This window comes from Torulaspora globosa, chromosome 7 (genome assembly GCF_014133895.1).
Source record: "Torulaspora globosa chromosome 7, complete sequence".
NCBI classification, from domain to species: Eukaryota; Fungi; Ascomycota; class Saccharomycetes; order Saccharomycetales; family Saccharomycetaceae; genus Torulaspora; species Torulaspora globosa.
The window spans coordinates 30,789-55,174 of record NC_050733.1 but is presented as its reverse complement, the minus strand read 5'-3'; the positions used below and the strand labels follow the sequence as shown (position 1 = coordinate 55,174).

The 24,386-nt window shown below is 44.8% G+C and overlaps 14 protein-coding genes across 14 annotated transcripts; 8 read left to right on the top strand and 6 right to left on the bottom strand.

Annotated features, from left to right (window-relative positions):
• Positions 1 to 127: 127 nt before the first annotated feature.
• Positions 128 to 1,654, bottom strand: CAB3 (phosphopantothenoylcysteine decarboxylase complex subunit CAB3; the record flags this gene model as incomplete). Its single annotated transcript, XM_037284960.1, has 1 exon — positions 128 to 1,654. The coding sequence occupies one exon, from the start codon at positions 1,652 to 1,654 to the stop codon at positions 128 to 130; it is 1,527 nt and encodes a 508-aa protein (XP_037140856.1).
• Positions 1,655 to 2,006: 352 nt separating this feature from the next.
• Positions 2,007 to 2,936, bottom strand: HG536_0G00380 (uncharacterized protein; the record flags this gene model as incomplete). The annotated part of the gene is made up of 1 exon (XM_037284959.1): positions 2,007 to 2,936. One exon carries the CDS (start codon positions 2,934 to 2,936, stop codon positions 2,007 to 2,009), a length of 930 nt encoding a protein of 309 aa, XP_037140855.1.
• Positions 2,937 to 3,104: 168 nt separating this feature from the next.
• CCE1 (cruciform cutting endonuclease) lies at positions 3,105 to 4,232 on the top strand (the record flags this gene model as incomplete). The annotated part of the gene is made up of 1 exon (XM_037284958.1): positions 3,105 to 4,232. The coding sequence occupies one exon, from the start codon at positions 3,105 to 3,107 to the stop codon at positions 4,230 to 4,232; it is 1,128 nt and encodes a 375-aa protein (XP_037140854.1).
• Positions 4,233 to 4,439: 207 nt separating this feature from the next.
• Positions 4,440 to 4,946, top strand: SEC11 (signal peptidase complex catalytic subunit SEC11; the record flags this gene model as incomplete). Its single annotated transcript, XM_037284957.1, has 1 exon — positions 4,440 to 4,946. One exon carries the CDS (start codon positions 4,440 to 4,442, stop codon positions 4,944 to 4,946), a length of 507 nt encoding a protein of 168 aa, XP_037140853.1.
• A 44-nt stretch (positions 4,947 to 4,990) lies between these two features.
• On the bottom strand, positions 4,991 to 6,697 carry PRP40 (snoRNA-splicing protein PRP40; the record flags this gene model as incomplete). Its single annotated transcript, XM_037284956.1, has 1 exon — positions 4,991 to 6,697. The coding sequence occupies one exon, from the start codon at positions 6,695 to 6,697 to the stop codon at positions 4,991 to 4,993; it is 1,707 nt and encodes a 568-aa protein (XP_037140852.1).
• Positions 6,698 to 6,913: 216 nt separating this feature from the next.
• On the top strand, positions 6,914 to 7,429 carry ARC19 (Arc19p; the record flags this gene model as incomplete). Its single annotated transcript, XM_037284955.1, has 1 exon — positions 6,914 to 7,429. The coding sequence occupies one exon, from the start codon at positions 6,914 to 6,916 to the stop codon at positions 7,427 to 7,429; it is 516 nt and encodes a 171-aa protein (XP_037140851.1).
• A 188-nt stretch (positions 7,430 to 7,617) lies between these two features.
• Positions 7,618 to 10,827, top strand: DAL81 (Dal81p; the record flags this gene model as incomplete). The annotated part of the gene is made up of 1 exon (XM_037284954.1): positions 7,618 to 10,827. The coding sequence occupies one exon, from the start codon at positions 7,618 to 7,620 to the stop codon at positions 10,825 to 10,827; it is 3,210 nt and encodes a 1,069-aa protein (XP_037140850.1).
• A 121-nt stretch (positions 10,828 to 10,948) lies between these two features.
• On the bottom strand, positions 10,949 to 11,638 carry INA22 (Ina22p; the record flags this gene model as incomplete). Its single annotated transcript, XM_037284953.1, has 1 exon — positions 10,949 to 11,638. The coding sequence occupies one exon, from the start codon at positions 11,636 to 11,638 to the stop codon at positions 10,949 to 10,951; it is 690 nt and encodes a 229-aa protein (XP_037140849.1).
• Positions 11,639 to 11,877: 239 nt separating this feature from the next.
• Positions 11,878 to 16,965, top strand: URB1 (Urb1p; the record flags this gene model as incomplete). Its single annotated transcript, XM_037284952.1, has 1 exon — positions 11,878 to 16,965. One exon carries the CDS (start codon positions 11,878 to 11,880, stop codon positions 16,963 to 16,965), a length of 5,088 nt encoding a protein of 1,695 aa, XP_037140848.1.
• A 54-nt stretch (positions 16,966 to 17,019) lies between these two features.
• Positions 17,020 to 19,668, bottom strand: PUT3 (Put3p; the record flags this gene model as incomplete). The annotated part of the gene is made up of 1 exon (XM_037284951.1): positions 17,020 to 19,668. The coding sequence occupies one exon, from the start codon at positions 19,666 to 19,668 to the stop codon at positions 17,020 to 17,022; it is 2,649 nt and encodes an 882-aa protein (XP_037140847.1).
• A 423-nt stretch (positions 19,669 to 20,091) lies between these two features.
• On the top strand, positions 20,092 to 20,616 carry ATP7 (F1F0 ATP synthase subunit d; the record flags this gene model as incomplete). The annotated part of the gene is made up of 1 exon (XM_037284950.1): positions 20,092 to 20,616. One exon carries the CDS (start codon positions 20,092 to 20,094, stop codon positions 20,614 to 20,616), a length of 525 nt encoding a protein of 174 aa, XP_037140846.1.
• Positions 20,617 to 20,810: 194 nt separating this feature from the next.
• On the top strand, positions 20,811 to 22,823 carry HCS1 (ATP-dependent 5'-3' DNA helicase HCS1; the record flags this gene model as incomplete). Its single annotated transcript, XM_037284949.1, has 1 exon — positions 20,811 to 22,823. The coding sequence occupies one exon, from the start codon at positions 20,811 to 20,813 to the stop codon at positions 22,821 to 22,823; it is 2,013 nt and encodes a 670-aa protein (XP_037140845.1).
• Positions 22,824 to 22,850: 27 nt separating this feature from the next.
• Positions 22,851 to 23,834, bottom strand: SWD2 (WD-repeat containing protein SWD2; the record flags this gene model as incomplete). Its single annotated transcript, XM_037284948.1, has 1 exon — positions 22,851 to 23,834. One exon carries the CDS (start codon positions 23,832 to 23,834, stop codon positions 22,851 to 22,853), a length of 984 nt encoding a protein of 327 aa, XP_037140844.1.
• Positions 23,835 to 24,024: 190 nt separating this feature from the next.
• Positions 24,025 to 24,327, top strand: MCO12 (Mco12p; the record flags this gene model as incomplete). Its single annotated transcript, XM_037284947.1, has 1 exon — positions 24,025 to 24,327. One exon carries the CDS (start codon positions 24,025 to 24,027, stop codon positions 24,325 to 24,327), a length of 303 nt encoding a protein of 100 aa, XP_037140843.1.
• Between the last annotated feature and the right edge of the window lie 59 nt (positions 24,328 to 24,386).

The window sequence follows — 24,386 nt, the reverse complement described above, 5'->3', positions numbered from 1 at the left end:
AGGACTTATCGCACCGCAGTTCCCGCTAACCTGCTGCGAGAGGATTCGAGAACCGTTATGGCCGTTCTGCAAGTGCTGCGGAGCCTCCAATCCCTCTTTTCGAAAGTTTCCTACTGAGGCCGAAGCTTTAGGTTTTTCGAGAACCCATTGTATCATCTGCCTTCTCGCCATCGTCCTCATATTCGTCCTCGTCTTCGTCATCATCATCGTCATCGTCTTCGTCATCTTCATCGTCATCTTCATCTTCGTCGCCATCTCGATCTGCATTTGGGCGATTTGAATCCCGATCGTCCTCTTCTTCTTCATCTTCCTCGTCCTCTTCTTCCTCATCGTCCTCTCCGTCGTCTACATCATTTTCGTTAGCTTTGCATAGCTCCGCGATCCGACGCCGTAAAATCTCTACAATATCATTCCATTCTCTCATCCCTCCCATACCTATGTCACCACATATCAGAACCTTTTCAACTGGCTTCAAGACCGTTATGAAGGGAGCATCCTCTTGTAGAATTTTCAGATGGGTCTTTGTCATGGGGTTGATATACATGAACGTGTTCATCGCAGGTGCCACCAGCACGGGCGTCGACGGTGTCCAGTCTCTCAAGATTGACGTCAGCAGGTTATCGCACATACCATTCGCTATTTTCGCAAGAGAGTTGGCGGACAGTGGAGCAATCAGGAATATGTCTGCCCATCTTCTCAACTCGTGATGCAAAACTGGGTCACCCAACTTTCTGAAACCAGACCATTCGTCTTCTTCTCGCCATATCTTGACATCGGTTGATATTTTCAAACCCTTGAGGAAATGCTCCGCAGGTTTGGTGACAATCAGCTGGATGGAGACTTTTTCTCTTGTGTATATTTTGAACAACTTGTCAATTATCAGGGGAACTTTTATAGTGGCTACTGAACCTGTAGCACCTAGTAATATGTGAAACTTTTTATCATCTTGCTTTTGGAAAAATTCCATGAAGGGGACCTGAGGGCCCGTCAATGGTTTTATAACCTCCTTTCGAGGTATCTGTGGTGACGCATCGACTGCGTTTTCATGGTTACCAGCGTTATGGGACTTGACTCGGGGTTCGAAGTAGATGAAGTCTCCTGGCATATGTACAATCGAGTTCTTCTCCTCCGACGGTGATTCTGCTTTCACTACCAGCTGATCCGTGCTAGCATTTGGCGAGTTTGAGAGAGAGGATCTGCCTGGTTTGGCACTGATAGAATATCTGTGGTGGGAAATCTTGGCTCCATTTGATACGGTAAACGACACCGCAGTATTGGACGAAGCACTGCTGGATTTTTGAGGTGAGCTGTCCACTGGTGTGTCCGTTAGAACCTTCAGCTTCTGGCTGCTTCTGCCATTGCCATTTAAGCCCTTATACTTGTCAAAAGATGAATAACGAGGGATGGAGCTACTTGAATCCGATGAAAGTTCCGACTTGGCAGGTCTTGACGCCTCCTCCAGATCCTCGTTAGAGGCATGGGCAAGCTGGGTCTTATAATAAACCGGCCTATTATCTTGCTCTTTTCGCACTGTGGGCTTGGCATTGCGCCAGTTATTTAATATCGAAACTGGTTTTTTGATATCTTCTCCACCAGCGTTTACAGTGCTTGTACCAGAGCGCGCGGGTGCCTCTAGACGCTTCTCTTCACTCATTAAATCCTTTATTTCTTTCACCTTGTGAAAATACACAATTATTAGTCAGAGCGGACTTCTAACGTTGTCTTCTTCAACTGACAAAGGTATAGAAACCTCAACAGCGCAAAGCACCAACAAGTACAGCTCTGCCACCGGTAAAAGGTATCAAAAAGCCTAACTTAGACGACAATCAGTTCTCCTTGTGCTACATCCTGGATTCTACAAGTGTACATTACTTAGTCAAATGGGACTGCTGATATAAGGTGAAACCTCGTCGCTTCAAACGAAACAATTCAAGGTAGTTTTACGTTTAGTTCGACAAATGTAAATTAAAGCAAAACCATAGAACGGTTCGATTTTGTAGCGATAGTCATATGAAGTACTTAGCGTGATTGCCATAGATCGAATAATCCACGTAGTCAATGGAACCCCTAGGTGGAGTAAAGCCCTTTTCAATAGAATGCTTGCTTTTGAAAAATGGTGAGGACAGACCTCTGCTATTCTCCCCCGAATCATATATATGCTGTGAGGATACCTTTTTTGGGATTGCAAAGCTGAAAAATGACGAAAATGAAGCTCCCAGTCTTTTCATGACTCCATTGCCAGCTGAGTCAGTTCCAGCTTTTGGCTCGGTTGTAAGCTTTGTGCTCACTGTCGAGGCTGTTCTTGAAATAGATGTCGTAGTAACGTCTGTTACTTGTATCTGCTGTCTGTGGCCTCCATTGTTCAATGGAAACAACTCAGTTTCGGCCTGCGCTGGTGGAAATTCTCGAGGTAGTGACGCGACATGGAAGCTTGCCAGTTCTATGCGGCCTTCCAGTGAATTGACGGGAGCAGACTTTGATCTCGACGTGCCAGCGGCAGGCTGATCAAAAAGCAGCGGGACGAATCGCGGCTCACCCAATCTAGGCATGGGCTCTTCGGCTTCAAGAAGCAACGACTCTGTGGAGGCCTGCTCGCGATAATGTATCTTTGGAGGCAATATTGGTTGAGACACTTGACATATGCCCGGCAAAACCTGTGACGGCTCCTCCTTCGCTGTCTGGTGAAAAGTTGCTTCTCCGTCAGGATTTTTCACCACTCTACGGCTTCTGTTCTTCCATCTTCTTATTGAATAATGTCCCTCTACAGGAGAGCCAGCGCTTTTTCTCTTTGCCCTGTAGTCCCTAAAAGCTTGTTTGAGCGTTCGCCTTCCTGTGGATGGTCTATCGCCTTTGCTTCTTCTCAGATGCTGCTTCCGTCTCGCTGGCCTGAAGTGATCGTCGTCATAATCGGCCGTCGATTTTTGACGGTCTGCCATTCTGCAATCTGGGATTTGTTGGGTAACGACTTTGGATTGTTCTTGTTATTTGACCTTTGTGCCATTTATTTTGTCACTGACGCTGTCGCCTGGCGCGCACAGTAATGTTGTGAAGAAAGAAGACAGATAATACGGTTCAGTTGAAGACAACATGAAAGCAGAAAAGTGATGGTTCAGCGATCTCTTCTGCAAAGGAATGCGTTGGAAGCAGTGGATCTCTACTGTCGAAAAGCCAATGCTCGCACTTTAAAGCGATTGGCGCTATTTATTGGGGCAGCGCAGGGAACGAATAAGTCCACCAGTAGGGAAAATATACTGTTCCAAGCCGCATTTTTGGAGGAGCTACGGAAACGGAAAGAGCAGAATAATGTAGTCTCGGTACTCGCGATTGATGCTGGCATTGCTAATTTTGCCTTTGCCCGATTCTCATGGGCTAGCGATCAGAAACTACCATTGTTGCTAGATTGGAATAAGATTCAGCTCAAAGAAAAATTTATGCCAGAAAATCGCTACACTATGACATTGAACCCAAGGGATACTTCCGATGTGATATACAACCTAACTGAGTACCTAACCACTGAGTTGCCTGTACCGGATGCCTTCACAATCGAAAGGCAAAGAGCGAGATCGATGTCATCAAAGACTATTTTGGAGCCGATCTTGAAGGTTAATATCCTGGAGCAGGTTCTCTTTTCAAATCTTGAAAATAAGATAAGGTTCAACCAGGGATTACCAAAACTAAACTACATGGTAGCATCGTCCGATCCTCAAAGAATGACTTCTTATTGGTGCAGCCTCACGCCGACAAGGAAGGCGCTCTCTCAAAACTTCCCGGAAGATTCTGAGGAATCAAAGCTCAAAATGAACTCGAACAGACTATCCAAGTCGATCAAAATAAACCTTGTGAAAAGACTGCTAGAGGGTGCCGTGGGTCTCACCGATGAAAAACTGATTACGTTGACGCCAGACTGGAGCCAAAGGTTAAAATCCCACATACTTGGGAATCGCAAGTTCAAGCTCTGGGATTGTGCCGGCTTGGGGCCCAAAGCGGGAGCGAGGAAAGACGACGACTTGGCTGACGCGTTCTTGCATGGACTGGCATGGATGGAGTGGCTCAGGGCGTATGAGGAAGTTCGCAACATAGTCCTGAAAGAAAAGGGCAAGTACGATCAAAACGTGCTAGCTGACTTCAACGAGTATTGCAAGAAGAAGAAGGTAGCGCTTGAAAAATTCCAAGAAGGTACCAGTAACAGACTTACGGAATTAGAGCCTCCCGAAGAAGATGATTACGAATAGCTTGTATATAAAAACGGAGATAGAGCATTGTTCAGTAGACAATCTAGAGAAGTTTTCACCTTTTCTGTCTTGAAGTTCTTGTCTTTACGTTACCCGAAGCCTTGCGCGAACAGTGTAGATCAATTCGCTACTGAGATACCCCATTAAAACAGTAAACTGGGTTGTGAGACTGCCTATTAGTACTCTTAAACGGTTATTCTGGACATAATGAATATCAGGCTGGAACTATCGAGATTTCTGAAACTATGTTTTGTGCTTTCGTCGGCTTTCATGTTTTGGAAAGGACTGTCAATAGTTACAAACTCGCACTCGCCCATAGTGGTGGTACTATCGGGTTCAATGGAGCCAGCATTCCAAAGAGGTGATGTGCTTTTCCTGTGGAATAGAAACGAAATGAGCAAAATCGGTGATATTGTCATTTATGAGGTGGAGGGGAAGTCAATTCCCATCGTTCACAGAGTCCTTAGAGAGCACCACAGCGAGAACAAGAAGAAGCAGTTGCTATTGACCAAAGGTGACAACAATGCTGGTAACGATATCCCGTTGTATGCTAACAGGAAGCTGTACATACAGAAGGAAAAAGATATTGTGGGGACTGTGAAAGGATATGTTCCACAGCTGGGATACATAACAATCTGGATCTCCGAAAATAAATATGCCAAGTTTGCAATGATAGGATTCTTGGGACTAAGTGCTTTGTTGGGTAATGATTGAAACTCTTTTCTTCCCTGACTTTGTGCTGCACCAACTGATTGGTGCTAGTAGTCCAATTCCACTCGTGAGCTAAGAGGTCTCTTCATACTTGCTTGCGGCGCCGCATTTACACGCAGGTCGTCCTCTGAGGGCGCCTTTTTAAACTCGTCAAAAAGTGCTCTTTTGACGTCATCTTGGTCTCCTAGCTCTTTATACTCCACAGTATTTTTCAAATCCTCGCGAGCAGCTTCCCATGAATCAGGTCTTACATTAGCACCTCTATAGAATCTCTTTAACATCAGCCTAAAGTAGTTTTTTTTCTGCTCCCATATCCTACTCTGCACTTCAAGCTGTTCTTTTTGCTTTTCCTTTCGAAAATTTATCAAGAGCCTTATGGTCGAGTCGATATCGTCTACGTCCATTGCTTGGAAATGGGGTTCTTTGCTCAATAATTCCTTGATCAGCGACTTGTCGGTTTCGTCTTCGTCGCTCCATTCGAAACCCTTTTCAATAAGCAAATTTTGCGCAATAGAGCGATTTGCACTCATAGTGATAGATTTCTCCTCGACAACATCCATGAATAAATCCAAAGCGGACGAACCAGAAGTTCCCAACATGCGAAGAAACTTTGGATCGTTCTTAAAAGCGGGATACACATCTTTCCACTTGGAATCCGCTCTTATGTGAAGGTCAGAAGATCGCAGTAGTTCTTTGAAACGATCACGAGCTAATCGATCTTTCGTGTAGTTTTTGGACTGCAGCCGACGCAGATCCTCTTTCATCGAATCTTCCACTTCATGAACCAACTGGAGATAAACGTTCAGCACATCTTCATGGGATAAGACTTTGAAATGCTTATTTGCGACAAACCGTTTGTTCTTTTCGAACAGGTAGTTGTCGAGTAGATGTTGCCAACTAACGACAGGCAGTTGGGAGCCGTTCACAGGAGCGTCAGAGGAGGACATGATTCCTCGCAGATATTCTTCTAGCTCCTTCAGGGCCTGCTTTTTGGTCTGAGAATGTTCTTCTTCGCGTTCTCGCGCTAGACTGTCGACATACTCTAGGAAAGTCGCTTTCTTGACGCTTTCCCTTACCACTGAGTGTTTATAAATTGTCTCATTTGCAATCAGTCTCTTGGCGGTCAGCCACCTTGTGTAATATCGGATCTCCTTTTTGCTGCGTAGCATTTCCCAGAATGCGCTCTTGAACTTGCTCGTTTCTGCGCGTTCCCTCAGCAACTGATGTTCGGATCTGTTCGAGAGGTATTTTTCAAAAATCTGCTGCTTCCATAGCGGGTCATCATCAACCATCCAGTACCTAGGGTCCGAGGCCCCCAGCTCAGATATGATCTTACCAAACGACCATGTCGAGTCCACCTGATTTTCCTGCAGCATTTTGATAAACTCTCCCTCGGCCTCCTCCTTCGTCCGCTGCGGAGGATTCAGTATTTTTGACGCATTTGCATATTTCTCCCTCTCCTCGTGTACCTCGGTGCTTTTGGCAACCTCAGCTTCTTGTTTGGTTTCCTCTAGGTTCTCTTCAGCTTCAAAAGTTGGCGCGTCCCAGCGCGACTCCTTGGTTTTAACATTATAGTAATACAGCTTACCATCTGCAGTCCTGGAACTTTTCCAGCCGTGTTTCAGCAGTTCCAATTCCTGCTCAGATAGCATTTCTTGCGGCTTTTCCCATCGCGACTCGCCGCTCCTCGCATTATAATAGTAGATTCTACCATTAGCATCTTTGGCCTCCCTCCAGTCAGCAGCAGCGCTCATTTCATGACACACAGTCGAACACAAAGGCTCCTGGACCTTACAGCTTCACTTCATCAAACTACTTATCGATGGGCTTAATCCCATGGGATATTAGTATACATTTTTCAATTTACCCGGCTTCACAAATGCTAGATATCTCAAGTTAAAAGGGGAATTGACGGCTTTGAAGACCAAGACAGCTTCAACAAGTAGCCAGTCGCGCACCGCTAGTTCACGATGTCCCAGTCATTGCGTCCGTACCTGACCGCTGTACGCTATTCGCTCGAGGCGGCGCTCACTTTGAGCAATTTTTCGTCGCAGGAAGTAGAGAGACATAACAGGCCAGAGGTCGAGGTGCCCAACACCAGCGCAGAGCTGCTGCTGCAACCAATGCACATATCGCGTAACGAGAACGAGCAGGTGCTGATAGAGCCAAGTGTGAACTCCGTGCGCGTTAGCATCAAAGTCAAACAGGCAGACGAAATCGAGCATATTCTGGTCCATAAGTTCACCCGGTTCCTCGAACAACGTGCAGAGTCGTTCTACGTGCTGAGACGCGTTCCAATTCCAGGTTACAGCATCTCTTTCCTCATCACTAACAAGCATACGGAGTCGATGAAGACGGGGAAGCTCGTCGATTTCATCATCGAGTTCATGGAAGAGGTCGACAAGGAGATAAGCGAGATCAAGCTGTTCCTCAACGCCAGAGCAAGATTCGTCGCAGAAGCATATCTTGGAGAGTTCGTCTATTAGCTGAATACAAGTTGGTTAGTTATATGGATCGTGAGTCACGTGACACAGCTTTGATTAACTCATCGACTCTATAGGCTTATATAGTAGGATAAACTCTGGAGCTCACGGAAGAGCGCAACGAAGTAGGCGATAGAGTGCTTCTGCAAGTTTGCTCACGGTCCGTTGAGTTAGCTGCAACTTGTGACGAAATGTCTGTGGATTCTAAGAACTCTCCGAAAGAGACAGGATGCGATGAATCTCAAGTGAACAATGGCGGCGATTCTGCCGTCGCCGATGGGCAGAAAGATAGAGAAGTCAAGACAGGCTCTACGGCAGCTCGTTCCAGCAACCCCAGAGCTAATAATAATTTTGAGATGCTGAGTTTCAATGACAACTATGCGGCGATTTTACAGAATTTGACTAACGACAATGGCCAGTCAGCAAGCTTGAGCAATATAAGTGCCAAGAATGCGCTCATGTCGATTTTATCCGATGCTAATGAGGCAAACGTCAGACAGAAGGAGGATGAGCGGCCTGCAGGCGCAGAACTGGGCCACGGGAGTAAGAATGGTCCTAACAGGGCGGGAATTGACAGGAATAACCTCGATGCGCTCTTGCAGCATTATCAAGGACTGCTCAGTAAGTCTGAGAACACCAACAATCAAACCGGGGAGCAAACTCCGTCGAATAGCGTTCCAGATACTGCGAGAAATAGCCAGGGTCTGGACAGCCAAGTGAATCCTACTTACCCTATAGCGGGCGAGAAGCCGTGCGATCACTGCAGAAGAAGGCAGGCCAAGTGTGTGGTAGCGCCAAATCAGCCGGGTTGCATTAAATGCGAAGCGAAGGGCATCAAATGTACTTTCTCGGAACTACCGAACAACGCTAATAAATTCAACATGACTGACTCAGGGAGCGCCAGAGTGAAACATCCTCGATCAGATGAATATGCCAATGGTAACATCATAACCAAGAAGGCCCGATTAAACAGCGGCGAGAATGTCTTACAGCAGTATTCTGAGTTGCTGCAACAGTATAATGAACCTTCTGCAAATCCAAACCAGTACGTCAACGTAGGGAATACATCATCTCCACAAATACCGAGCGTCCCTAATCTGATTAATTCGCTTCAAACGAATCCAAGGGATATACAGTTACCGAGGCCATCGCCTCCGCCGCAACACCAGTTTCCAAGATCATCTTTTTATGTTGGATCAACGTCGGTTTACGACGTGAACCTGGTTAATCACGTTAAACTGGATCATATCGACCAGATACAGCTGTCACCCACTGTCGCTCTTCGAAAAGTGGCACCGAATGCGCAGTTTATCCTTAGAGATAATTTCAACCAGAAGCTATACATCAAGCAGGAGCAAGAAATAGATCTGGTTGAGAGAATGATATACCCGCATGGCAGAATATTGGTTGACATCTTTTTCAAATTTGTACATCCTTATTTCCCGATTTTGCATGAGAAGGTTTTCTTGGAAAAGTACTCCAGGTCTTATAGAGAGCTTACTGCCCCTCTGCTAGCGTCGATTTATTCACTCGCACTTCAGAGATGGGATTTTCACCCCAAGCTGATAGGGTTTCCGAAACCTGATGTTACTGAACAACTCAACGAGATAGCTTATAGAACTTTCTTCGATATGATTGAAAGACCCAAACTGAGTATGGTTCAAACTGGGCTGCTCATTTTGCGCTGTCGCAGCGAGTGTGCCAACAATTGGGTGATAAACTGTGCTGTTGTGGCTTTGGCAGAAGAGCTTGGGCTCAACGTCGACTGCCAGGATTGGAGGCTGCCCAAATGGGAAAGGGGCTTACGAAGAAGACTGGCATGGGCCGTTTGGACGCAAGATAAATGGACGGCTTTGAATGAGTCTCGCCATTCCCATTTGATTTTGGGAAGGAATTGGCTTGTCAAGATGCTCAAAGAGGAGGATTTTCCAGCAGAGTCTCCCTTTATTGGCAGCACAGCACAAGATGAAAACAATTACAACGCTTCAAATCCTTTAGGTAATATTTTCCTCTACGATATGTCCCTTACAAACGAGGATTACAGGGACGGGACATTGATGTTCAAACAGCTCGTTTCTTTAAGTGTTATCGTTGGTGAAATCATGGAAACATTTTACACAGAGGGTGCCACTCACGTTGCACCAAAAATAGAGCAGGTGCTGAAGTTAGCCAAGCCTCTGCAACTGAAGCTCCGAGAATGGTACCATTCTCTACCGGCGAAGTTATCCATGAATAACTTTATTCCAAGAAAGTTAAACGCCAATGCGACTCTCACATTGGCATATTTTGCTGCAGAAATAACACTCCATAGAACCATCATTTCGACTTTGACGCAGGATACGCCGAAGGAGCTAGTCCAGGTTTGTCGAACGGCAGCAAAGACAAGACTTGTTGCAGCGATTGAGTTCGTTCGCGATTTGAAAAATGAACACATCAACGCCTTTTGGTATTCATCTTCTACAGGGAATCTCATGCTCATTGCTACATTCGCATCTTTATTATACGTCACCTCGAGAACAAAAGATGAGGCTATAATATTTAGAGATTGCCTCCGAAATTATATTTGGGTACTAAGAATAGGCTCAAAATCATTTGACAAATCGGCAAATGCACTGAAGGGTATTCACATTCTCTTGGCCCAGATTCCGGGTTTATTAACTGACGAGGATCCAAAGGAATTTATGCCCCCCACGTCACAACCCTCAACTCTCTCAGGTCAGCAGTGGAAGATGACGACAGAACAATCCCCTCCTGATTTTAGCCAGCTAAGAAACTTACCCCATGATCTACTCCAAAGCCTCTCGAGCACCCAAGGAAGCACTCCTAATGTGCCTAACACCCAGCTCACTCACCGATCCTCCTCCCCAGCTTGCTATAATCCTTCCAAATCTGAGGTTAACCCACTGTCTTTCAAAAATAAAGATAACGGCGAAACCGAACGGAACATGACTGAGCTCAAAAATAACGCCACGACTCTTTCACAGCTGAGCCCACATGCTCTTCCCCGAAAGAGAGCGAACTCCAGCGGAGCAGTCAGTAATCATAGCCCAGATCGCGCTGAAGATAAAAGGAATTCTCACAACCAAGGTAGAAGTATACCACGAGTGAACTCAGCAAATAACCACAATGAAAGTAACCCGATAACCCCCCAAAGCGTAGGAAACACTGTTAAAGAATCATCGCCTGCTAGCAGGGATTCCAGCAGCGACAATACAGATGAGACTGCAAACAAACCTTCCACAATCTCGCCAAGCTCGATACAGGACAAACAGCAACAAACTAATGCATTAGATACACAGCGAGCTTATGAGCATCAAAAGACCTTCTCTCATAATAACGATGTGGCCAGCCCTGAAGGCTGTGAAAGGACGACCAATGGCACACAAGATGAATCAGATTGAATGATTGGGCGGCTACTGCTTGTGTTTTTAGTCGGTATATAATACAATATAAGACGATTCTATGAATGGACTCATTCAGCTTGTCCAACTACTGCAAGATGATCTCTTAGTTACACTTGGACTATAAAAATTTCGGGACCTCCGTATCTTTTGCTGCAGCAGTGAGTTCTCCAGGATTCTCTACCAGTGTATGAGCATCAGTCGACGGGGAATAGTTTAGAAGTTCGGCTTCCTTTCTAGCGAGCTCATCAAGCAGTTTTTTATTCAGTACCACTTCTCCCTTCTCATGAAATGACGACTCCGGAGGTGACGGTTGCGTCATTGTTCCTTTGCCATCGACTTCATTCATCAAACTTTTCAGCACCTCTTCGAGCGACTCTTCTTCAACTTGTTTCGCAGAACCGTTCAGACTGTTTATTATCATCTCTTCCGAGTACGGCCTAGCATCGGAGTACTTTCGCACTTTCGCTGCCTCGTCTTCCAAATCGATTCCTTTGGAACTCGAAAATCGAGCAAACAACTTGTTCACCAACTTGAGCTCTTCATGAGGATCGAAGTCCCGATCTCCATGCTTTGCCCTTTCGATGAGTTTCTCTAGAATGCCAATTTTCAGTTCGTAACGTCTATCGAGCTCTGCATTGACATTTTGTTGGTTGGAAACGTGGCTCAGCATTGAAGCAAACACAATGACTGCTAAAGCAGGTTTCAGCATGCTCTTATCGAACCCTGATTTCTTTGAGCCCGTTTTGGCTGCCGCGTGCGAGTAATGCCGACATGCTGCAAACCCTAATGACAGAGACCTCCTGAACATCCTAGCAGTGGTCGAGAGTAGACCAAAGATACCCTATCGTCTCCCAAATGATCTTATGGCTCTTGAGCTGGGCAATCTGCTCAACCTTCGAGACCTGTGCTTATCGATAATCACTACAAACGGCCGAAATTTTTCAATACGCAGCTCATCGCATAATACTGGGTTAAGATCATATACATACCAAGAAGATTCGCTCGTCAATTGAGGCAGCTATACCGAATCATCGGAGTCGGCAAGCAATGGATCGAGATAGACAGTCAAAATTGAACCATGCTGCCGAAAAAAAGTACGCAAAAAGCTCAAACGTCAATGATGGAGTGCTCGACAATCTGTCGAACATCATATCAACTCTAGTCGATGAAGGAGATTGTAAAGATTTCCGGCCTCTGATAGTCTTTTCCCAGAAGGGATTTCTGTCGCAAGTTGTACAGGTTTGGTCCTATTACGCTCAGGTTAATAATCATCCCAAATTCTCCAAAGCGACAACTTTGTTAGAGACAGTTTTGAGACAACTAAACAGTGATCCAAATATCCAGGAGTATGGAAGCTCACTGATTCTTCTCATCCTCACAGGCAATATTAAAGTTTTGTACCGTGGGGTGAACACTATGCGTCCGTCGATTGCTAATCCGATCCTCCGCCTGATGAGACAGATGATCTCTTTCAATAACGGACAGCATGTCGAAGCATTTGTGGCTAATTTTGATCTGAGCTTGCCGGGTTTGGTCAGAATTCTTGCAGCGAGTAAAACGGACGCTGCTATTGTAAGGGAGGATTCGAGCAGATCCCCAAAATCTACAATTAGAGACACATTTCTGAATTTCTGGCTCGAACTGATCAGTCAATCTTCACCACTTCTCAGAAAGCAAGTCATATCAACGAATTCTAAGATAATGGGCGCTTGGTTTAAAGTGATGGACAAAATAGATACATCGGAAATGATAGGCCATACTCTCGACGTCTTCACAAATTTAATTCTGAGAGAGTCTTCCTATAAGCGCACGACAAAATGCCAGATTCTGAATGAATTGGCTGTATCGAAGATTCATACATTTTACTATTCCGCGGACCGCAATCTAGTCCAGAAAGTCAATGACTTTTTCCTGGCCTACGGCAGTAATCCAGAGTCCAGTGTGACATTTCCTGATGATGCAGTTTGGTTTAAGAACTCCCCGATCAGTGGTACTCATAGGGGAGCAGAGATATCCATACATCAAAGAGATTTCAAAATATACAACAAACTATTATTCAACGTGCTTAAAATTTTCAAACCTTGGGAGGACGATACACAACTGAATACCGTTATCAAGATTCTCGACAATGTGCCAGAGTTGGTTGCCCCATATGCCGCCTTCTTGGCTTCTCTTGGTGCGCACGATCCAAAAATGACGTCGTATTGGTTTGGATGTACAGCACTTTTGGGAAGAATAATGCGTCTGAGGATACCTTCACTAGTGGAAAAGGTTGAAACCGATATGCCTCCACATACCCCGTTAGTCCTGGAGAGCATTATGCCTTCATCTCTATCTAAATCTGCGCTAACCAAATCGTTACAGCATGAAAGGCTCATCATTAGGCAACTCGCATGTCAGTTGTTGATTTTTGCATTTCAGAAGCTCCAATCGGTCCTCGATCTTTATGACAGGAAAGGATGGACCTCTGCTAAGGCTTCAGTGAGGAATGCTTTTTATCTCAGCCTGCCCGATCTATCCATACTATCATCAGCCATGAACCAATCGTACGAATCACATAAGAAGAATAAAATACTTCAGCTCTCGATTTCAACCATCCTAAGGCATTATAGTACAATTTTTCCAAACTTTTTCACCGTGAGGCTACCTTCAGCCAACATTTTCTTTGACATAATGCAAAGCAACAACATTTCTGGCATGGATCTTGCTATACTTGAAAATTTTCTCACTTTTCAAGAACTGAACGGACTGCAGACGAAATGGTGGACTAGATCCAACCGAGAGCTCTCGCTTTTCACATCTTTATTGAAGGTGGCGAGAGGTTCATCAAACTCTTTAGCTGAAAGATTATGTCAACTGTTGGATGACATGTTTCGTGGAACAGTCGCTTTCAACTCTAAGCTCTTATGTTCTCCCCACAGAGCCCTGATTCACAGCATACAATCAATTCCAAGCATATCAGAAACCGAAATATTAAAAATCTGGCGTATCATCGATGAGTCAATCCAACATGTCATGAGAGTACCCTACAAATATGTTGATATGTCAGCAAACTATGACTGCCTTTCGCCATTTATCTTAGCGCTTTTGGAACAGTGCAAGTACGCCAATACTGACAAGAATTTTGATATCAGCCAGAAGTGGGTTAGTTTCTATCTAAGGACAATGATAATATGCGGGGAATCAGAAGAAGGAATAGTGAATGCTGCCAACTGCTATCTATCTGATGCATGCCAGGAATATATCAAGAGATATCTGGGAGACTCTTCTGCGATAGAAGAATCTGCGGAAGAAGAGCAGTTCCGGGATAGTATCATACAAAACTCCTTTTGTGACCTTGTCATTCTTGAGAAATATCCACATTTAAAGAAAATAACCAGGTATCCTGTATCAAAGTTGGATGCCGCTGGCCTTCTTTTTCGAATAAGAAAATTAGCAAAAGATTTGGCGGTAGAGTACGACGGTTACTTCAAGTCTACTTCAAGAGCTTTGATAAGCATGCTTGCAGACTATGCAGATGCTGATAGATCATTCACGTTTTTGAGCTCAAGCGTTCTGATGTCATTTTTGCGGCTTATAACTGAGCCATCGAGCTCTGAAGCCATGAAATTGAAGAACAGATATGTCATTCGTTTGATGCTCCAGGCCTGTCAAGAGGTTCGATCAAATTACTCGGAACTGAAATCTACAATTTATGACTGGCTGCAAAGCAAGGATGAGATGCTTCAAGAAACATATTCAAATGAAGAAAATGTGCTATTTATGTCGGCGGCTCTATCTTTTCTAGGATCTGATGACTGTGCCAAGATTCTTCTACACAAAAAGCAACTGAGTTTCATTTCGACCCAACTTCTAGCGAAAGTGATACTTGAGAGCAATAACTCTTGTATTCCTTTCTCGATAATCATGCTACTTGTAAAGGAAGCATCACCAGAGTCTCATCGGATTGCCTCACAGTTCATTGCTCAGAAACGTGTCAAGGACTTAAGAGCTGGAGAGTTACTTCAAGAAATTTTGAGCGATGATCTATACTCAGGTGTCACGCAAGCATTTATCAGTTCTGATTACTTTTCAGCGGATCAAATATCAGCATGCTTACAAAGTGTCAGAGGTGAGCAAAATACGCTATTGGTTGCGCTTGCCCTGCATCAGTTCAGGCAAGAAGAGATTCGGGAATATGTCACGAAGGTTTTGAGATCAAGCCGTTCCTTAATCGGTAGTGATAATTCTTCAGTTTCTCAACTTGCTTTGGAATTAGTCTATCAGTGTCCAGATTCATTCTCAGCAAATGAGAAGAAGCAGCTGGTCGAGTATGTGACCAACGAATACAAAGACAAGTATTGTGCAGCTGTCGTGAAGTGCGTTGTTACCATGAGTGACTTCGAAGAAAAGGATGTCGTTAAGTGGCTCAATAAGCTGGTGCTTTACATCACCAAATGCTTCTCAACTGCCGCAATGGTTGATTCACAGCTGCTCGGTACCCTAGACGAGTTGAAGAAATTGAAAGATACTGTCTGGCAGAGTGTTAACAAAAATATACTGAATTCACATCAGGAGGTTATCTTATCTGGAAGTCTCGTCAATCAAGAAAAGGTATTGGAGTACGCCCTGCGTGTTCTCTTAGCCGTCGGCCCTGGGTCCACATGGAATGAAAGGTTGATGCAATGTTTAGTTAACAATGAATCAAAAAAACTAACCAATAATGAAAATGAGAATTACGTCCCATTTTTAACAGCCTCCATCCTATACATTCTTTATCTCGGAGATCGGGAGCGCAACAGTAACGCTGCCATTCAGGAGGCTCTTTTGAGCTGTTACGAGGGTACAATATCAGCGAAAGACAGGTTGATATTGAAAACCTTGGAGCTCATCGAGGCGCAAACTTCACATTCATGGACAAACCTCATTTATGATTGGGAACTGATCGATGACACCGAGGAAGACGTAAATCAAGGTTACGTTGAGCTGATAGCCAAACGAAAAGAAGGTCTGATAATCACTTTGAAGAGACAAACTATCGCAAAGTCGGCTACAAACTATAAATTTGATAGACCAAGGGTACCGTCTCTTGAAGGGTCAAAAAGCAACCTCTCCTGGAAGGTCATGGTTTCCTTTTATCAATCAGTTGAGAAAGACAAGCCTACGTCTTCCTTTTATGACCTATATGATCCTTTATTCCTGCTTCTTCTCAGTGGTCAAAATGAGGAACTTGTTAAAAGCTCAAAATCTGAGAGTGGTGGTTTGGAATATAAATTTGATGTTAAAGCGTTCTTGACTTCCAACATCTTCCAAGTTGTAATATGTTCACTAGGTGACGAAACTGAAGTTCAATCGATTGCACTAACTTTAATAGAAGGAATGCTCTCCACTTTGCAAAAAGATGACTATCTCAAAGATATGCGCATATTCAAAATCCTGCTCAGCAAAATAGTTTACACTTTTATGAAATCGAAAACAGCAGGAAATGAATATACGAATTCCATTGCTCCTTGTGTCTGGTTTGCGATCTCTCAATTGGCCACGGAACTCGCACAACCAACCTCTCAACTTCATGACAAGGCAGTCCGGTGGGTTCTCAGTAGACCACTGGTTCGTCCAATTGATTTACCGTTATATCAGGAGCTATTTCATTCTAAAGAAATTGGTAATACTGATCAAAATATTTACTACAAACAGCTGGGATGGGTGCTGAACATTTTGCAGCTGGGCCTCAAAACCGAGCAAGATGTGGAATTAATGAAAAGAATTGGTGTCCTAGAATGGTTGTCCAACTTATTGAGCATGCCATACATCAATGGACGAATGCGTTCCGCCGTTAGTGCAATCTTTTATGCCTGTCAAAGATTGGGGAACAGCGGCTCTTCTCTGGTCACAAGAGCAGCATCAATAGCAACATTCGAATTACAAAAAGTATCTTTAGAACGCAAGGTAAACTCTGCAGAGCTGGAAGTCATGAAGAATCCAAAGAATTCGAGGCATTTACAGAAATTCCTTTCATTACAGCAACAAAATTTAAACTGCTTAGAAATTTTGAGCAGCCACGCAATTTTGGCTGGTTCTAACAAGAGATTGCGCGAGTGGACTGAGAATGATGCTTATAATATTGAAAAGCGCGTTAAGCTTCCCAAGGGTTGAATACTTCGAATGGTTGATATCTAGTACATTACGTAAACTGCATCGAATTTGTCCTCAAGATATACGGCCCAGATACGCACTGAGGTCCGCTTCACTAGTTGCCGTCTCACAAGGATTTATAGCACTACCTAGCCACATCGCCTGATCTGAGATATCTTTCCATAGCTCGCAATCAGTTTGACTCAGCTTATTCATTTTGTCCAGAATCTTTTGCAAATCACCGTTATCAATCACATCGGCCGGATTTAATTGGCTTTTGTTTTCCTCTGCAATCCTGGTCTCACTCTTAGTAAGGTTTGTAACAGATCCAGAAAGCGTGGCATTTATGATGTCTGAAAGGGCTGATGTATCCGTACTGGTGTGAGAAACGAAATTGATGTCCTTATAGTCGTGAGCATCAAACTGCGAATCTGGCTTCAAAGAATCATTGTGCTTTTCGATGAGATCTTTAAAAATTCCATGAAAATCGAGGTTTGCGACCAAGGTAAGCAACTGAGCGCGCCTTAAGCCTGCTGGATTATTGCCAAGGTTTCGCATTTTAGTAAATATTTCCAGAGCATGATCCAAGTGTTCATACGTATTCTCATGAATGCCAAAAGTTGCATTGAATAGAACTAGGGTACAGCATGAGGTGAATAAATACTCTCTATCCATATAGCCGAAAAGCGCAACCATGTTCTGATCCATGAGAGCCCAAAGAGAGCGTATAGTATTCAACGAGGCTTGTAATGAACAGTTCAGAAGAGCTGATATTGCGGACGAATAGTTTTGCAGGTTGATGTAAGTCTGGCTTTCTTTGTATTTTTTCAGCTGAATAGATGTAAAATGGAACAGCAAAGGTCGAATAGCTAGGTTCAAACCCTGGAAGTATTCTGTGAACATATTAGTGCACAACCGGGAAATCTTCAAGTCTTTTTGCCTAAAATCAACTTGAAGAAAACTCGAGAGATTGTTTCTCCATTCCAGCAATTGCTTGACAATATGTTTTAGAGTTGGTAGTATGTTGGAGCTAGGCTGCCTCTGATATAGCTTGTTGAGTATCTGGGCATTAATCTGAACAATTTTAACACAATTAATGATATATTCAGCCTCAGGAAAAATATAATGTTCACTACCGGACGGCGGATTGGACATGTCGAAATCGTCCGGTAGCTCCGTAGAGATGGTTTCATCCATGAAACTCAGTGGAAGGCCGGCTTTGCAACTGAGCATTCTTTCGAACATATAAACGGTCCACCAAAGGCGACGGCGGTGCTCGAGCTCATACCGTGTGAGCGACTCTCGTTGGGCGTCGACGTGCATTCCAACTATCAAAGATGCTTTCAGAGCTTGCCCAAAATAGAAGTATGAAGCAACCGTGCAATCTGCAACTTGCAGGTAGAATGCATATAGCAGCATCACTTCAATCCCGCCTTCCTTCGTAATATTCTCTACCTTTCCACTTGAGAAAAGACAACTGAAGATCTCAGACGCATCATCGAAAAATCCAGAACCAGGCAGCTTTGCACTGCCCTTGAGTACCGCTTTGTTACCATTTACATTATTGTGAGTTCCCAAATACATCTCTCCAATGGCAAAAACTAGTAAGACTTTACAAAACCAAATTGTTTGCAGGGTGTGGTCATCATAAAGTGGCTTACCTTCGTATGCTATCTTCAGTCCATGTTTGACGATACCTTCATTGAAGAAATAGAAACATCCATCATTGTAGGTGATAAAAGTGTCAACCAAAAACATCGCATAAGAATAAGAGGGAAGCGTAAAATTCACCGAAAGATCCTCGTTATCGTCATTCTTAGCGAGTACAATCCTGTACGCATTTCCTTCCTCTTGTAGGACCTGATCTACAGGCTCATATGTTTCTCCTAAAGAATTATGACCTTCTTTGCTTGGTAATGGCATTCTGTTAGCGGACGTACGATCGGCGGTGTCCTTCGGCAGATATTTGGAGATCAAAGATTGGATCTCAAGTCCGAAAAGCGTCATGGAAGAGGGCCCGACGAAGTATCTCTGGCCGGTGCGCGACTCGACCAACCTGCCTCCTCGGGCGAAAGACGGTACTATATCTTCATCTTCTTCAACATTTCCACCCACCGATTGCGCCAGATCTCTCTGGACATCCTTTTCAATGGTATTCTTACTAAATTGGATGTCCGATCCATCCGCCTGAAGGTCTAGAGGTGTAAGGACTCTGCGAGGAGGCACAGGAGCACCGTCCTGTTGGCCACCGATGCCTTTACTTACAGTAGCTTCTCCGCTGGACTGCAGAGAAGTCACCAATGCCTGCAGTCTAACATTCTCCCGCTTCATGTGGGCCAGACTCTCCTGTAAATCTTGCAAATACTTCATAGACACTATGAGTTTCTTGTTGGGCTCCAAATATTCGCAGGCAATATTCGCTGCAGCACATTTAGCACACGGCCTGCCACCCGGGCACTTGACATGGCGTCTTCGACATCGAACACATGCCAAAGCCGACCTTCTCCTTCTTTTTCCTCGAGACGCTTGATTTATCTGAGTCCCTAACACCTCGTCGCCCTCAAACTCACCATAACCACAGTATTCCGCCGAAAACTCAGCGTCGGAACCATCATTCCGCTCCAACCGATCGTTCTCAGGCGTTTTGCGGGCCACAGTACTCCCGATCGTTGCACCAGCTTCGTCACCACGCTCACCATTCGCTGTTCCCAGATCGCCCGCCATGGTCTCGCCACAAAGCAGTTCTCAAACCCGATGGACCCACCGTCCCACAACAGGTAACTATGAGCCTAAACCTGGCTCATCTTCTCCCATCCACCTCTTCAGATAGTGATGAACTGATAGGGTCCTATATGGTCGGCGATCGAATCCCGAAGCTTGCAGAAAATATCTGTCACGTGATTAGAGATATCAGAGGTTACCCTGTTAAACCAGCCGAATACGGCAATTCTATTGGCCAGGCTTAGAAAACCTCGTAGAGATCCGCTTTCTTCAACTCGTTTTCATTTTTCTTCAGCAATTGGCGATCCCAACGGCTTGGGGGACCACGTATTGAACGTTGGTTAATGTATAGCCGAAAGGATCGATGGATAGATAGCATCAATTGCTTGTTGTCTGTGCTGGATATCTGTAGCAATACTCTACACAATGTCTTTGGCTAATCCTGCATCTAGTAAGTTGAACTGGGCCAAGGTTATTTCTACTTTGAAGTTGTCTGGTAAGACAGCAGCGCAATTATCCGCATTCAAGAAGAGAAACGACGAGGCCAGAAGACAATTGTTCGAATTGAAAGCTCAAGAAACGTCTGTTGATTTCGAATACTACCGTTCCGTGTTGAAGAATAGTGCTGTGGTGGACAAGATTGAACAATCTTTCAAATCGTACAAGCCAGCTACTTTGGATGCTTCCAAGCAACTATCGACCATCGAGGCTTTCGAATCGCAAGCTATTTCCAATGCTAGAGAGACGGAAGAGTTGGTTGCCAGCGAGCTGAAGGCGTTGCAGGAAACTTTGAAGAACATCGAATCCGCCAGGCCATTTGACCAACTTACTGTCGACGAATTGGTCAAGGCTAGGCCAGAGATTGACGCCAAGGTCGAGGAAATGGTCAAGAAGGGCAAATGGGAGGTCCCAGGCTACAAGGAGAAATTTGGCGACCTCACCGTTATGTAGAGGGCTTGGGTCTAAGCTCGCCGCATTGCATGGTCAGGGCAATGTTAACGTCGAGTACGCTGCTGATTATACATTCCTAGAAAGAAACAATCATTTATATAACTTACGAAATTATATGTGTTTATTTTGACGTGCCAGCATAGTCTTAGTCTCCTATTCTTGGGAGAGCAGGACATAGAGAACGTTCGAGTGTTATGAACAAACAGCTGTCTGATAAGTTTCTGAGATGCATAAGCCATGAAAGAGAGCAGGATGTTGAGGTTACAAGCCGGATTCTCAAGGGCTTGCCGTTGCCAAAGTTAGTGGACGCTGGTTATGCGATCTCGAATTTGACCATGGAAAACCTGAGAACAGGGTTGGGTGGTAAACTGTATTTGGAATTGGGGCCTGACCGTGCTATTAGTGATGAAATTAGCAGAGGTGATATCAAGTCCGGCGACATTGTTCTGATTAGACCCAAGCTCTCTTCGACAGCGGGCTCTAAAAAGAATAGAAATGATGGAAAAGAAGCTCAAGAGTTCGAATGTAATGGTGTGGTATTCAAGATCACAGATAGCCAAATGGTCATTTCCATCGATGAAAGCCAGGAAGATGCTGCATCTGGGCTTTCGACATTCACTCGTCTGTTCGTGCTAAAGACCACCAATACCATTACTTATAAAACTATGGAGTCATCCATGCGAAAGCTTGCAGAGCTTGATGGTCTCGCAAGCAATAAGATCGTTCAATATTTGCTCAATAGTAGGCCTTTTCTCCAGCAGCCGCCAGCCAGCAACGTAACGTTCAACAACGCATCGTTAAACGCCTCTCAGCAAGAAGCAATCAGATTCGCTTTAGCGAATGATATATGCATTATACATGGTCCACCGGGAACTGGGAAAACGTATACTTTGGTGGAGCTGATACAGCAGCTGCGCGAGAAGGGTCAGCGTATACTGGTCTGTGGACCTTCTAACATGGCTGTAGATACTATCCTGGAACGGCTAGCCAAAGTCTTGCCTGGCAATGAACTTCTGAGAATTGGTCACCCAGCTCGACTTCTGGACACTAACCTGGCGCATTCACTTGATTTGCTAAGCAGGAATGGGTCCGCTGGGGAGATAGTGCAGGATATCAGAAATGAGATTAACCAAAAGATTATCTCCACGAAGAAGACAAAATCATCAAAGGAGCGCAAACAGGGTTGGAATGACATCAAAGAGCTCCGTAAGGAGCTAAAGCGCAGGGAGCAGAAAGTGGTAGTCGATCTTATTCTGCAGGCCAAAGTTATAGTAGCAACTTTACACGGGTCCAACAACCGAGCACTGTGCTCGCTGTACAGCCATATCCCACGTCTTTTTGACACATTGATAATTGATGAAGTATCTCAGAGTTTAGAGCCGCAGTGCTGGATTCCTCTAGTGTCTCATTATAAATCCGACATAAGCAAGCTTGTACTCGCTGGTGACAACAAGCAACTGCCTCCCACAATCAAGACAGAGGACGATGCCAGCGTGCAGAAGACTCTAGGAACAACCCTTTTTGATAGACTGGTTAGCTATTACGGGAACACCTTCAGGAAGCTATTAAAAGTGCAGTATCGTATGAACGAAAGTATCATGAAATTTCCATCTAGCGCTATGTATGATGGTGAACTCATTGCGGCCACCCTGGTGGCCAACAAAGTATTGTCTGATCTGCCAGGCGTTGACGCTAATGATGATACCACTGTTCCATTTATATGGTATGATACTCAGGGAGATGAGTTCATGGAGAGCACTGACCAGGAAGAGCATATTGTGTCTTCCAAGTTCAACGAGAACGAAGGACTCTTGGTGAGAGCTCATATTGAGAAACTAATTCAGAGCAATGTACCGCAAGAGGCCATTGGAGTCATTGCACCCTATAGTGCACAAGTGACACTTCTGAAGCATCTGATTCACAATATGTTCCCGCAAATCGAAATTTCAACCGTGGACGGCTTTCAAGGAAGAGAAAAGGAGGTAATTATACTTTCGCTAGTGCGCAGCAATAGCAAGTTTGAGGTTGGGTTCTTGAAGGAGGAGAGACGATTAAATGTGGCGATGACGAGACCAAAGAAGCAGCTTTGTGTTGTAGGCAATGTGGAAACCTTAGAAAAATCTGGACAGAAGTTTCTAAAAGACTGGGCAGAATTTGGTGAGGAAAATGCTGATATAAGATATCCAGATATCGGGGATTATCTATGATGTGAGTCAATCTGCATGCACGTAATATTATTGATCTCCAATTACATAAAAGTCAACATTTTCATCTGCTGTGACAAAAGATGCGTATTTAGGATTGAATGCAATGGTTCTTGGGCAAGAATTAGGAGCTGCAGGAATGAATCCAACGGGTTTAAGCGTCTTGCTGCTTATGGAATCGGAATGGCTCCACACCGCAATCCTGCCATCGTAGTCTGCGCCCAGAGTGAATCTTCCGTCAGGCGTAAAACATGCTGATCCGGAATCCATAAACTCCCTCAGCGGGAATGCCTTCGTTCCTGTCAGCTCAAAGAGCTGCGATCCATCAAAGGCATCTAATATTATCTGCCGTCCAGCGGAAGAACCCAGTAATAGATACTTCCCATCATTTGAGAACTCCAGTTTGTTCCATTGAGTGAACCCCGGCTTCACCTTCACCACTAAAAACGGTCCGCTTTTCAGCTGCTTCAAGTTATATAATCCCAATTCGTTGTTTTCTGGGTTCCCAAGGGCAAACACCAAACCGCTTGGATCGTAGGCAATGCAGCTGGGCACCAAGCTAGGAACGATTGCCTGCGACTTCGATGCCCGCAAGTCCCAAAGTCTCACCGACTCGTCGTACGATGCCGACAGAAACGTGTCATTGAGCGGCGAAACCTGAATGTCACTCACCAGCGCCCCATGGCCAGTGAAGTACCTCAAATACTGGTTGGTCTCCAGGTTCAAATGCCTTATATCGAAGCTCTTCATCGTCGATGAGTAGACACATTCGGATTGCGCGTGCGTGAACTTAGCTGAATGGCATCCATATTTCTTGGAAGCAATGGTATTCAGGAATCTGCAGCTCACCGCATCATACAGATGCATATTATCGCTAGCTGACGATGTCAGCAGATACTGGCCGTGATCGTCGTAACTCAACGACGTTATGGGAGATATCTCGTTCTCAGGAACTCTAAACGACTTGACTGCCTGAAACTTGACCAGATTATCTTTACTTATATCCAACGCCATACAGAACTATTCACTACCTGACTCACTACTTCCTTCTCTATGTCTTGGCATCTCATTATGGTCAACTTTTTCCATCAAGCGATCACTCTATATAGGCTTCTAAGCTCTTTCTCAAAACACAATCTCAACTGGTCGAGTAGAGGACTCACTCGCTGTGCTGGCCCCCAGACCATCGGCAAATACCGGCATTATGAACATCCACAGCTTGGTCCACTTTGGTTTCGATCTCACGCTGGTGGCAATGCTTCTCGCGGCCCTACGACAGAATACTGGATACGTATTTGCCTTCGAGCTGACCAGCGGCATAAGCCAATACGTCCACAGGATGTTGGGCTGGGGCGAGTGGTGCTACTCCAAATTTGTCAACTATGCTGTCGGGTCGCAATACTTCCGCAAACAGCTTCGCAGCGACGGTTTCACAACCAGAAGCGCTAGAGAAATAGAGGAACTCGGGAGATCCAGCCGTAGCGCGCGCAACCGTCGTGTCGAGTAGCACCAGAAGGCTGGAAGCCCATAGCTTATGCCATTCGTCGCTTTAGGTATTGAAGGTTT